Genomic DNA, 14,408 nt, shown 5'->3' with positions numbered 1-14,408 from the left:
GTTTCAATAATTTCATTGATTGTAATCGTTTTCTTTTTGTTCTAAAACAGAAGATATAGCATTTTCAGTTTTATTTTTCCTGGAAAATGTATATGAAAGAAAAGAAGAAAAAAATACATACCCCAAATAAGCAGAAGCGGTAGACTCTAAGTGTAAAAAAGAAAACATTACAGTGGCATTTATATCATTGATGAATATGAAATCATAACATTTTATAAAGAATATGTATAATATTCTCAATGAACTGAGAACAATTTTAAATCGGTGCCACTAATTACAAAACTTTGTTTCTATTCAAGTACTATTTGAACATGTTTTTGTGAAATACAATGCCCCTGAAGAAAATGTGCAGCACTTGATGTTAAAAAGCCATTGCCTGTTAGCTACAGATGTGCCTGTTATAGAACACGTGTTAATTAATTTTTTTTTTAATTTTGCAGTTATTATCAAAGGAATACACATAATTGGTTGATAGGAAATATTAACCCTTTAAGACCTACCATAGAACCAAGTCCGCCAGAGCTTATATTATATGTTTACATGCTGTGGAGCCATTTTTGGGAGCATTTCAAGTTGCTATACATCAATACAACCATTACAGCCCAAATTTTAATAATATGTCTGCATTAAGTGCATAGAAATTACATTAATTGCAAAAAAGTGCAATAAACTACAAAAAAATTGAAAATCGTTTTTGTTTTTTTAACATATATTTCTAGTTAGAGAAATTTAAGAGGCTTATCCCTCAAAACTGTAAATACAAAAAAGTTGCACAAAATAGTTTCCCACCACAGGAAATTTATTTTGAGTGTCTTCATAGTTTTATTTTTGAAATACACCAATTTTTATATACTGCAGGAAAAACGAAAATAAATATTATTGTGCAAATTTGCAAAAAAGCAGCATATGCATCAAAATAAACTATTTCCAGCAGTGCAATATGAGTCCTAAGCATCCCAGAAACCACACAGAAAGTCATAAAGTCAAACATAACTTTTAAAAACACCAGTATAGGCTCATGAGGCCCTGATAGTAAAAAAAAAACAAAATTTCCGCGAAAATGACGTGACTTCCGGTTTCGGGCAGGTCATGGAGGACATGCAAAAGTTCGCGCTGACATCTATTCCAACGTAGGAAGTTTTATGAACAGCTGATTGGATCGGCAAAGCGTGTTTCTGGAATATTATGTTTTTGTTGCTGCAAGTGCTTTTTAGGCAGTTTTTGCAAAGCTATATGTGGAAGGAAACTGTGACCAAGGACAAGCTGATGGCATAAGATGTAAGTACAACTCCTCCGGTTTCATATGCAAAAAAAATTATTGCGCTAGCTCACGTGGTTGCAGAGCTACCGGGATTTAAAAATAGGTACACAAAACAGAGCATGCCTGGGGTGGTGGGCGCACATCGTAACCCACCACAGAGGAAAATACATCCACCCAAACATTCAATAATCTCTCTGACTGCATAAGACAAAAGACACCACGGCTGAGTTTATTCTCCACCTCTGTACTAATTTTAAAGTTAACTATTGTCTTTTTTTTGTGGGTTTTAAATGTGGTGAATACTTGACAAAGTAAAAAGAAAAAACAGAAAAGACAATTATAAATTAAAGGGCCTTGGAGATGTCATTCAAACTAACACCATTGCACATCAAAACATACATGTGAGTAACAGAAAGAATAAAAAAACATTTCAGAATAATTCTAAGCTGGAAACCGAAATTATTCTTTTTAGAGCATTTTGAAATCACTGAAAGGTAGGTGAATTATGGACAATTTGAAAAGGCTTTTACTTTGGAAGGCATAATCATAATGACTTGATATTAATATGGTATCACTGTGGAGCTGTATACTGTTGATCTAACATGGATTCATCTTGTGGAAACAGCAAAATTCTGTTTAAGAGCATTTTGAAACCGTTAAAAGAGTAGGTCATATATGCTCAATTTGAAAGGGCTTTTATTTTGGAAGGCACAATCAGAATGACTTGATATTCATATGGTATCACTGTGGGGCTGTATACTGTTGATCTAAAGTGGATTTATGCAATGGAAACAAGAATTTTTCTTTTTAGAGAAATCAGAATTCATTGAAAGATTATTTCCCGTATGAGCAATTTGAAAGGGCTCTTATTTTGAAAGACAAAATCAGAATGACTTGAGATCAACATGGTATCACTGTGGGATGGAATGCTGTCAATACAGAAAGTAATTATTATGTGGAAATAGCAATTTTCCATTTTAGAGCTTTCTGAAGTCATTGAAAACGCACACTGATATATGGTCAATTTGAAAGAGAGAATTTTGAAGGGCAAAACAAGAATGATTAATATTGACATGGAATCACTATGGGGTTGTATACTGTCAATATAGACTGCAACAAGTCTGTGGAAACGTGAGTTTTCCATTCTGAATTAATTAAAAGAGTAGTTCAAAAATAAACATTCAGAGGGCTTTTACTTTGAAATCCAAACGGAGGTGGCTTTAATATTGACATGTTGCTACTAGAATACTAGGGTATGTCATTTGTATCCAACAATAGAGTGTGCAAACAAGACTAATTGATATTTGTGAATGTGCTCTTAATTTACTGGAAGTTGGCCTTCATTTTGAAATCATGCTTCAGGAGATTTTATTTTGAAATCATGCTTCAGGAGATTTTATTTTGAAATCATGTTTCCACATCTTTTGCCATAATACTTTGAATACACAGGGAACGTAAAACAAAGTGGAGGCTGGCTTGACACCAGTAATAAATGGGCCCTGGGTTCTTTTCCTAGTGTACTCTCGTACGATATTCTTAAATTAACTTCTCTTTTGTTTCTGGGATCAATGAAGCTTATTCCTTAACAGCAGCACTACACGCAAAAATAAACACTAGTGTCTATAGTGCAGTAAATCATGTCATACACCATGTAAAGTAGAGCATTGCAACCCTCCTTTAATTTACCAAACAATGAAAACAAAATAATAAAATGGCAGATTTCAGTATTCAGGCAAACCAAAAACACACACAGCAATTTACCCACTGTACACAGAATCTCCACATATACAGTGTAAACCACCAGTGATAAAACTATTATGGTCCCAAACTAAACCTAAAGCCGGCAGAGATAAACCCTACGTTGCAGGCCTGTATTGACCCTGTGCACGAGAAAATGCTAACTTCCTGGTTTGAGACCGGATGTGGGGTTGTACATTTCCGGTAGCTTTACTTTGCGGTCAATCGCTACTGCGAAGATATACTCCAAAATCATGTCCACAACTCGAAAACGGAAAGATGGCGTTAAGTTACAAAGAGCAGAAGGTGGGAACACTCACCACTGTGTGTCATAAAAATCTAATGATCAATGTTGACGTTTATAGAGATTGATTAGTTGTTTCCATCACTCAACACAAGCAGAACTGCAGCAGAAGACACATCGTCCACATTCAGAAGCACATCTCTGTATAGTGACTGGTCTCATGATTTAAACAGGCAAATGTTCAGCATTCAAACTACAGGTGAACAATAGTCAAACCAGATGTTTCCTGTTATGTCGATATCAGCTAGTCAAGTACACACCTACACAGCATGTTAACAAACCGTGAAAAAAGCCACACAAGAAATGAATGATTGCTGGTAACAGTTTCTATACATTAGTATTTATGAAGGGTATGTTGTGACTTACCTTCAAAATTACAGCGGTCCCTCGCTATAACGCGGTTCACCTTTCACCTCGCTGTTTCGCAGATTTTTTAGTGCAAGTTTGCATGCTTTTCTTTTTACGTCACATTGTGTCCTGATCGCTGCAGACGATCTCCTCCGTGACGTCTCTCCTGTACAGAATCGCTGCATCGATGCAGCAGTGTGACTCTGAAGTGCAGTGCTGTATGTCCACGATGTCCACCAAACGTTTTGCACCATCAAAAAATAAAATTGGCTACTTGATTTCACCTCGCTGGTTATTTTTAGAACATAACACCCGCGATAAACGAGGGACAGCTGAGAAATATAACATTTGAATCCCTTTTCTCTTTTGCTCTGAGGCGCGGGGGAAAAATATCGACAAGTCCATGAACATCATTTACAGATATATTGGGTAAATGCCCGAGACATCTATAGAAATGTAAATCGACGCTTGATTTATTCATTTGCTTAACTTGTTTTGGACCGTAAACAGGGCGTGAATAGGACACCGGAAACAAAGCTCCCCACAGGAGTTTCCGCACCGGAAGTAGCATATGCTAACGTGCACATAGTCAATGCTCCAGTATAAATCCAAAACGATCTCCCAACCGGAAGTTCTTCACTCAACAAGCAATAAATAAATAAATAAACTCAGTACCTTGTGAAACGTGCACTTTCCACCAGATTAATCCAGGCAACAAGTTGTCTTCAGCTCCTTCAGAAACACTCCGCTCTGAATGCAGTAGCACAAAGATGAGGAAGGTCCGTGATCTCCACGTGCTCCACAAGCTTCCTGTTTTAGCTTCCCACGTTGCCAGAGATACTCTGAGTGACGCGGGCACTCAGAGTGACTATCCGGGGTCTGTCCGTCGTTATCCAGTTCGGTAACGATCCTCTGCAGCTTGTTACGTCCCACAACTTTAGCGAAACGGCAGCTACAGTAGTCCTTATTAGCTAACGGCTGGGTTAGCCTCGCTTTAACTCAATGCGTGCACGGCCGCAGTAAACAAAACACACAGTCCAGCAGCTTCACGCCGAAACTTTACGTGTCACGTCACTAACTTACCGACACTGTGACTTATCTTTCTGAAAAGTCGAAACACACTCACTGATACTACATAAAAACAAGCTAGCTTCTCCGGATGCTCCGTGTAACTCACGCACCACCGCCCTCTCTCCTCGCGCTCTCTTTTTTCTCCTTTTCCTTCTCCACCCTGTGTTACCTTCACAGACCATATCCCCGTAGGAAATTACAGTTCTCACAAACAAGTCACAAGAAAAGAAAGATAACTTATTTTAAACAATGCAAACATGTTTTTAATCAGTTGACATGAACTTTGATCCTTTTAATAAACAAGAAAATTTAAATAAATGAACTCTTTGATATTTATATTCTTAGACTTTACTTATCTTTTACTATTTATGCATCTTTTTAACCCGGGTTACATAATGAAAGCATACTATACTGTAAGAACAGAGGTTTATGGCTCCATAGTGTAGAGGTTAACATGTTGAGTGGTGACAATAATCGCCTTTGTGTTGCATTTGGTGTAAAACATGCAGAGCTGTGTGCTGTGATAGCGTCTTGTGATGAGGGAGCAGCTGAAAGTAGCTGCTGTACGAACACGTCCATGACTGAGGGATCTGTTTGAGGGGACAGAGGTGAGTCTGTCACTTGGATCTACATCCGGATGAATAGAATCAAGTTTTTAGGATGATGCGACTTTACAGAAATAAAATAAACTACAGTGAGGGGCTTCATTTAGTGAACTCATGTTACAGAGTTCGTCGTTTGAATGCTTAAACCACTGCAGAGAACAACAGCAATCTCTCCTCCTCGACCAGGACAGGTTTACCGTCCTCCTCTAAATGTCACACAATAATAAAATGGACTCAAAACCCAAACTGGACAAAAGGGAATCCCAGCGAAGAACAGACGGTTTTCATTATTACAGTCAGGTTGTACAAACCAACATGTGTTAACTCACTAAGTTAACCCAGAGTTTGCTCATACGTTCACATGAAAGAGGCGGTGCTGGCAGCATGTAACCAATCTAAAGGGGGTGTTTGATGGATCACATGACTCCACAAAAAACGATCCCTACGAGCTCCACCTACTAAAACACATTATCAGATATGGATGAAAAGTCTATAAAAGAACACTATTGTGAAAACGAATGCTGCAGCAAATCATTAATCTGCTGATTTAAAGCACAGAGCAGTGAAATAAAGGTTTTGTTGCTGAGCGCGCTCTCAGTGCTGCTGATTATTTCTCCGTGATGGCTGCACATTAAACTGGACCAACTGAAACTATAAAGCTTACTGTCCAACAGCCTGTGCAGCTTCATTTTAATGCACATCACAGTGTGAGTGGTTGAACAGGTGTGCACTGCTATGCAGATGACACCCAGCTTAAACCATGAAGCCAGATAACACTTGCAAATATGTAAGACTGCTTTCTTCCATTTGTGCAACATCTCTAAAGTTAGAAATATCCTGTCTCAGAGTGACGCTGAAAAACTAGTTCATGCATTTATTACTTCCAGGCTGGACGACTGTAATTCATTATTATCAGGAAGTCCTAAAAACTCCCTGAAAAGCCTTCAGTTAATCCAAAATGCTGCAGCAAGAGTCCTGACAGGGACTAGAAAGAGAGAGCATGAAGTGGCTGCTTGGTGTCTCCAGAGGTCTGAGAACTGCTCGCTGCTCTGCACAGCATACTCTATGTTTGTTTTTTTCCAAACTGCTTAGACGACCATGACCTGGATGACTGAGACACTACACAGACTTAGAGTTTAAAGCATCTTGAGACGACTGTTGTTGTAATTTAGGGGTACATAAAGAGAAAGAAAGAAATCTAGAAAGTCAGAGCAGCTGTCTGTGTTATGACTTACCATCAATATGATCATACTTCAAAAAGCAATATCATCATGTTCAATGAATCCAAATCAACCTGATGATCAAATGACCTCAGATGAGCTGCTTCCTGAGTGGATTTGTTCCCTCTGTAGTGTTGAACATGAACAGCTTAGCAGGACGAAGAAAACGAGACAAAACCTCAGTGTGTAAGAACAGGATCAGAGCCTGAAGTGAGAAACTCCTCCATGATCTACATCCAGACTTCAGCAGAGCCAAACTGGATCAGACTGTCTGCTGGACTCTTACACACATTCAGAGCTCAACATATCCACTACACACTAAATAGTTGGATTGTGTTCACTGGCAGTGTTTTGTTGCTGTTTCAGACTCTGAATCTGAAGCTCAGCAGTGTGTTTCCTGTTTTTCTGTCTTGACATTGTTCCTTATAGCAGCGGTCTCCAACCTTTTTTGCTCCACGGACGGTTTATGCCCGACAATATTTTCATGGACCGGCCTTTAAGGTGTCGCGGATAAATACAACAAAACAAAACTAGTACCGGTACCGAAAAAAAGAAGATTTATTCATAACACACGTGAAAAGATCCAGGAAAACCGAGTTAACATAAAAACGATAACAAAATAACGCTGAAAACCGATAAAAACCCTGAAAACTATACATTTCACACCTGAGCCTCAACTCTCGCGGCCCGGTACCAAACGACTCACGGACCGGCACCGGTCCGAGGTCCGGGGGTTGGGGACCGCTGCCTTAAAGGTTCCTCCATGTTTTCTCACTGTTGCTCTGATCCATGCAGATCAGCATTACAGGCATTCAGCTTTCTTCTTCTACTCCTTCTTCTCTGTGTGCCATGTTTGAATCATCCATCTGTAGTCAGGAGCAGCCGCTCCATCACCACAGCAGAACAACAACACTGGATCAGATTAAATTGTTACGACCGAGGTTAAATTCATAGAACAATAATTATCATAATATTTTAGATCAAAACCAACTTGACAAGTTAAAAAAGGCGAGTGAGAACAAAAAGCGTTACTATGGTTACTATGGACCTGTGATCATGCTGACATCACTGATCAATCACACAGATCAAACTGATTGTTACGGCCCGTCTAGGCGTGGCCAGACCATAATATACGGCTGATCCATCCCTGTGTGACCGTGAGCAGCACATCACATAATTAGTACATTTTGATGGTGATTCATTTACAATGAGTGGGTTCAACACAAAGGAGCGGACTTCAGCTTCGGGGTGGAACTAACAGCAATACAACAAACAAACGGGGCTCAAGGTGTGATGGCTGCACAGGATGAGCCACACCTCAGCATTACTTCACTTTAGTTTGCTTTGCAGTCACTACTTTAAATATATTCTACTCATTGTCCAATATTGTTCCTTTATTATTTGTTTTTATTACACCTTCCAATGTTTAGAAGGCGTGCACACATATGAACACTGCAAGGTCAAAGTTCTGTTTTATATTAATACATCTTTCTGTGTTTGAGTCACCTGGGGCTTCTCTCCTGTCTGGCAAAGGGCTGGGAGAGCTGAAGTACCACTGACAGCCGTCGTGCTTCATTGCCTGGAGGGTGTTTCAAGTTTGTTTAATTGTTTTGTATTAGTTGGTTACATGGCAGCCATTTTTTCCCCCGTGTGTCATGTGGTTTAGCTAAACCAGTATTAACGTTCCCCCGTGTGTCGTTTCAGGAGGTCAGTTTGTCTTATGTTTGTTTGAGGTTTTGTTAATTATTATCTTGAGCTTAGTCTATTGAGTTGACCTGTTTTGCTGGTCTGCCTGTTTAAGCTTTGTTAAATATCTGTTTATACTTTTGGGTCAATAAAACCCCATTTTTTAAATTAAACACCTGTGTCCTTTATGCTTTACTGCTTGGTCCCTGAGACAAGGATACAAACAACATACTCAAAGAAATTAAATGACAGCAGCGTACCTCCAAAACTGACAAAAACAGGAGAAAACAGTGATCAAATACAAAGGCAGTCCACCCCTACATGCTCCTGTGTAAATATGTTGTCTCCATGTAGTTAGCCAATCAGCAGGCACCGTCTCCGGGATCCACCAATGACAGAAATGCACCTGCACACTTACATTTGCACATGAGAGACAACATTACGACAGCAGTCGTAACACTGATCGATCAGCCGTCAGAGGAGTCGGATCAATGGAGCAGCTTCTGGTCCTGATGTCCTCTGTTTGATCCTGGACCTGCAGAGGAGACTCGAGACAGTCAGACACAATCACACAAGCCAGCAAACAAACAGACAAACCAACCTTTGACTTTGAGCTTCACGGTTTTCTTTCTGATGAAGGTTCCCTTCCTCCAGACCAAACACTTGTACTCTCCACTGTCTCTCTCTGTGGGCTGTTTCAGGGTCAGACTGAGGTCTCCAGTTTCCAGCAGGTCTTTGTTCATCACAGTTCGGTCTTTGTAAACCTCGTGTTGTTCTTCAAATTGGTTTGGGCCGTTTGTAAACACGTGAGCCTTCTGGAACGGCTCGTAACGTTCCCATATCACTTGAACTTCCCCCGACAGGTGTTTTGTTGTTTTAAAGGGCAGCTGGACAGACTCCGCCCCCTCCTCCACCTCCACCTTCACCGGAATCACTGAAAGAACAACAAACACAGACAGCAGCAGGTTTTCAGAGGTGTAGAGAAATGCCATGTCCTGTTTGAATCATCCATCTGTAGCTTGACTGAATGCTGGAGGTTCAACCAATCTAACGCACAAAGTCTGATTTGTGTTTATGGAGCAGCTCAGAGCAGATCTCGCTGTTCTCACAGGGGGAACGCTATCAGGTTTTCTCCTGGAGGTCAAAGTTCAGCAGGTGTTTGTTCACTTCTCATTTTACACTCTGATCCTCGAGGACACAGGAGGAGCTTTCAGACCAAACTGTCCTGCAGACTCTCTGAGAGGAGCTCCTCCAACATCTACAGACTAACAAAGACTTGTTTTCTGTTTGAACGACACCACCAGCAGGGACAGGCTAATGTAATGGAAAAAGGTTTCCCCAATCTTACTGGTGGAATTGGAAAAGAATACAAAAACTCCCACGAATGAGAAATGTGGGTGTTACACAACTCTTATAGCAAGGGGATGTAAAATATAAAATGAAAACACAAAGTGGTCCTATTTACATAAGCAACTGAAGTTTGTATATGCAGGTAACGATGTACAGAAACATGTATAGACAACTGTACGGAGTAAGATAGCAGTAAGATGAACAATGGGCTGTGACTTTGATCATTAATATGCAAATTAAATATTTACATATTAATGAATAAATTAGCGGAACAAGTCAAGAAACCACCAGAGGAGGCTAACTATATGCATTATGGGTAGTGTAGTATGAGAGACTCACCTGACACCAAGGCATGACGGAAATGAAACAAAAGACTCGCAGAAACAACTACAAGAAGAAGCAGGAACACCAGGAGAACTGTGGCCCAGGACGGAAACGGTTCTGTGGACAAACAAAACAATATCACATGACTGCTGAACGCTGTACTCAATCTGCTCTGACCTTTGACCTGTAGCTACATGTCTGACCTTTGACCTGCAGCAATACTTTCTGTCTCAGGATGTCTTTGTCCCTGTAGATGGTGCAGATGTATCCTCCACCGTCTCTCTCTGTGGGGTGTTTCAGGGTCAGACTGAGGTCTCCAGTTCTCAGCAGGTCTTCGTTCATCTTCGTGCGACCACAGTAAAGGTCGTCCTGGTGGTCGCTTCCATTTGAACACCCATGGACCATCATGAGTTCTCGGTCAGAGTGAGTCCACTTCACTGTGGTGTCCTCAGGCAGGTCAGGTGTTGTGTTGCAGGGCAGGATGACGGAGTCTGAGCCTTCCTCCACCTTCACCTCCACCTGCTGGTCTGAGAGGACAAGAAACCACAACATGAGCAGCAGCAGTCACACTGATGATAATCAAGGCATCTGTGTTTGTGATGGTCCTGTGTCTTTGACCCAGTCTTTGAGCTGGAATTATAAAATGTTCATATTTGAGTTTTCTATTGTATTTACATTTTATTTTATATGACTTTTGTATTATTTTAGTGCATCTGACTTCATTTAGTCAGACCTGTCTGTCTCTGTGTCCTGTCCTCAGTGTGCTCATGTTGGTTTACCTCAGATTTCCCCAGTCATGGTCTCTTTCTCTCTCCAGTTTTGTTTTGATGTTTCCAGACTGGTTGAGTCTAGAAAATGTTTCTGTCATTTTTTAGGTTTAGATTTCTAGAAAGACACTTTCTACTACCTTTTACTGTGACCTCTGACCTGTGTCAGCACTGTACTCATCTTTGACTTGTAATTACAGACGTTATTGGGGTTTTTGACCTTTGACATGCAGCTGTACGTCTGTCAGTTTCAGTTCCTCCCTTCCAGTGCGGATGGAGCAGGTGTAGTCGCCACTATCAGTCAGTCGGGGGTTTCTCAGAGTGAGGCTGAAGTCTCCAGTGTCCAGAGCATCAGGCCTCATTGACGTGCGCCCGCTGTAACGCTGGTTTTGTCTGCTCAGATCATCAGTTTCTTCTTGTCTCAGATGGACAGATTTGGGGTTGAGATCAGCGCGAGTCCATATCATTGTGGGGTCCTCAACTACAAAACCTGTGTACTGACAGGGCAGCAGGACAGACTTTGCCCCCTCATACACCTCCACCACCACAGCCAGGACATGCTGGGAAACTGGAAGGAGACAAAAACAAAAATAAAAACACTAATTAACTATAATTAGCCATATAACGAGGATAGAAAGAGACTGAAATCCCCCTGATTTTTCTCTCCCTACATCTGAGCAAGTGTGGAAAGGTGTAATATTTTTATGTGTGAAATGATAAAGCTCTAAAAAAGAGCTTTTCCATACAGTGGGATGAAAAGTTTGGGCAACCTTGTTAATAGTCATTATTTTCCTGCCCAACAATTGTTGGTTGTTCCAATAAAAATGTCAGTTAAATATATCATATAGGAGACACACACACTTGGATTTACAGAAAGTGTGCAATAATTGATTAACAAAATCAGACAGGTGCATAAATTTGTTGTCATGTTATTGATTCTAAACCCTTTAGATCTAATTATTGGCTCGGTAAGCTCAGTGACCCCTGACCTACATACACAGGTGTAGAAAGTGTAGCTGCACAGCAGCAGCTACGTTTCAGATAGCAGAAAATTGCTGACTGGGTTTCCCATGAACTGGTGAAAGACTGCACGAGATGAAGTCAAGCTATCTAATGGATAGCCACAGATAGTGGATATGTAATTATGCAATTAGACCCATTAGTCTGACACAGAGACAGACAACCATTCACACTACGGGCAAATTAAAATCACAGATTAACCTCAACCCCACTGACTGCATGTCTTTGGACTGTGGGAGGAAACCCTGAGAGAACCCACTCATACAGGAGGAGAACATGCAAGCTCCACACAGAAAGGCCAGATGCTGCAGTGAACTCAGAACTTACAGTGCATCAGTAAATTCATCGACTCGTGAATTTTCTTCTCTCCTTCTTAAATCCTCTGCAGCAGCATCAGAATTATGATGCGAATGCTCTGTTACCAAGATCAGCTCTGTCTCCTCTGGTTCATGTGTTTCTTTTATCTTTTTATTTCTTCATTTCTATTTGTGTTGTTTCAGTTATTAAAATATATCTGGTGTACAGTATGATGATGTCTAAGGCAGGACAGGCAGGAGGAAAACATGGGGTGGAGGAGACATAGATGTAATAAATGAGCACAAATAGAAATGAACAGCATATCTCCAACTGCTCTACTGGTAAGAGAAAAAACAACAACAAATGTACAACGTCTGGAAAACAAACATCTAAAAATTCACAGCTACATAAATCCACTTAAATCTTATCGTGGTATGTGTGAGAGAGAGAGTGTGTGTTCGTCTTCATCACAAAATGTATGAGGGTGGGAATCTGCTAATTATTTTTCTTTTATTTATTTGGACACTTACAAAGTTAATTATTGTGTGATAATTTAATTAAAAACAGAATCATTGATAGTGAATATTTCTAGATCTACTATCACTCCAGTAATAAGGATTTCAATTTGAAGATGAAGTTTAAAAAAGCTAAACTCTCAATGTAAAAAGTACTTTTTCAATTTTCAGCTTTTAAAGATGTTTTTGAAAATAACTATGAAATTAGTTAACAAATCAGCCATGCAGTGTGATGAAAGGAGCTCTCTGATTGGTTAGAGTAACACAAACTGATGCTAGCATTATCTGTTTTAGCACATTAGCTTAAGAGGTTCAATGTTGCACAGAGTGTGAATGCTGGAGCTAAAAGTCCTTTGTACGAGCACACACACCTGTTAGTAATGCTAAAGCAGAGCTGATGGTTCAAACAGGAGCGTAGAAAAAAATCCAGGTCAGTCTCCAAAGTAAATTCAAAAAAAATTCCTACATGTATTTACTAATCTGTATTTTACTGTACAATTAAACACCAAATCAAAAAAGCTTTATGTCAATGTGTGTGAATCTCTTGGTCTTCCATATCAGACATCTGGTGCTTTGACACACCTGGAACACTGCACAGCCAAAAGTCCTCAATTTAAAAAGACCAGAGCACGTTTGTGCGTTTGGAACAAACTGTTACAAATAAACCAAAAACTAAATGTTGTTTGTTAAGTTTAACAATGACCTGTGAATCAGTGAAGCTTAAAAAGGCACCAGGATGAACCAGTGTGGGGACTACACTACACAACTAATACATTTGACATTATGAGCACTTTGTTAAACTGACCTGCTGCAAAAACACACTGTTCTCATTTATTTAGCTGAAGCTACAATAGATCTGGCACCAGGCTTCTTTTATAACCTTTAATGTGGCCAAACGTCACTACAGGCAGTACTGTGGTACTATTAGTGAGACAGGACAGGAACATTTCTTAAACAGATGAGCAGATTCCAGGATGATGAGCATGAAGCCTGCAGGTTTCAGCAGGAGTAAAGTAACTGCAGTGAGTAGTTATACATGTTACACACTTCAAATTATTTTAAATAACCGTGTGTGTGTGTGTGTGTGTGTGCATTCAAAGAGCGCTCTCACCGAGTACCAGCAGCACGAACAACAGCAGCAGCATCTCCTTCTCTGGGAAAAACCTTTAGTTAGAAATCACTGTGGTGTTCGCTGCACTGCAGGCTTTGGTGCACGACGAAAAGTTTCCTGATAAGAAGACCCTCCTGAGTTCCTTCAAAATAAAAAGGACTTTCAACATTAAACTCGGAGGAGAAGCGTTACAGCATGTCTCACACAGACTACTGACAGCTTTTAGCAACATGTGGATTTATATTCTGCTGGAACCTGAAGCTGAAAAGAAGGTTTGAAAGGGAGGACGTCAGTTTTAGTCTCTCTAATAGAAATGTTGAAGTTCTGCAAAACTGACAATAAGTTTTCAACCTATGAAAATGTTTTTATAACTTTAAAAATAAAATTCAACTCTTGAAGCTCATGACTTTGTTTTTTGAGGTTTCCTCTTTCACTCCTGCTGCAGTTCTTATGTGTTAAAAAACACAAATTACTTAATTTTTTAAACATTATTATTATAATTACTAAGAAAATGTTTGGAATCATTTGTAAAAGGAGTACAGCGTGTTTAAGAAGTTTAAAGCATCACTTTGGTTTTAGCTAATGAACTTGTTGGAGATGATCACTCTGCAGTCCTTCACACATGTTTTACAGAGGGAGGAGGACGTGTTTCTGTTACTAAATATTTCCCACTAACTTCATTTAATTGTCTCCTCTGTCGCAGAGGATGACTGGAGACTCGTAGAAAGTTGAGAACAGACGGAAAACATGTCCTCCACACTCTGGAAACATGGGCCTACAGAGCCGATAGAC

The 14,408-nt window shown here is 40.0% G+C and overlaps 2 protein-coding genes across 2 annotated transcripts in view; both read right to left on the bottom strand.

Annotated features, from left to right (window-relative positions):
• The window catches only part of LOC146521073 (uncharacterized), a 68,522-nt gene that overhangs the window by 46,985 nt on the left and 7,129 nt on the right, over window positions 1–14,408 (bottom strand). The window lies entirely within an intron of this gene.
• LOC146521075 (butyrophilin-like protein 2) lies at window positions 121–13,981 on the bottom strand. Its single transcript, XM_085154484.1, has 7 exons — window positions 13,617–13,981; window positions 10,894–11,241; window positions 10,110–10,433; window positions 9,922–10,023; window positions 8,834–9,166; window positions 3,669–8,767; window positions 121–146 (listed from the first exon to the last, which is right to left on the bottom strand). The coding sequence occupies exons 1-6, from the start codon at window positions 13,648–13,650 to the stop codon at window positions 8,721–8,723; spliced, it is 1,188 nt and encodes a 395-aa protein (XP_085010610.1). The 5' UTR covers window positions 13,651–13,981; the 3' UTR covers window positions 121–146; window positions 3,669–8,720.

The sequence above is a fragment of the Neolamprologus multifasciatus genome, chromosome 3 (assembly GCF_963576455.1).
Source record: "Neolamprologus multifasciatus chromosome 3, fNeoMul1.2, whole genome shotgun sequence".
Lineage (NCBI taxonomy): Eukaryota > Metazoa > Chordata > Actinopteri > Cichliformes > Cichlidae > Neolamprologus > Neolamprologus multifasciatus.
Note: the sequence above shows the minus strand (reverse complement) of the source record. Positions and strands in the feature narration are given on the sequence as shown.

Excerpts from the sequence above, each read along its gene's own strand:
- LOC146521075 (XM_085154484.1), bottom strand. The coding sequence starts at position 13,650 with ATGCTGCTGCTGTTGTTCGTGCTGCTGGTACTCG. Across the intron at positions 10,434-10,893 it reads CGTACAGCTGCATGTCAAAG|ACCAGCAGGTGGAGGTGAAG; the intron begins GTCAAAAACCCC and ends TTGTCCTCTCAG. Across the intron at positions 10,024-10,109 it reads AGTATTGCTGCAGGTCAAAG|AACCGTTTCCGTCCTGGGCC; the intron begins GTCAGACATGTA and ends GTTTGTCCACAG.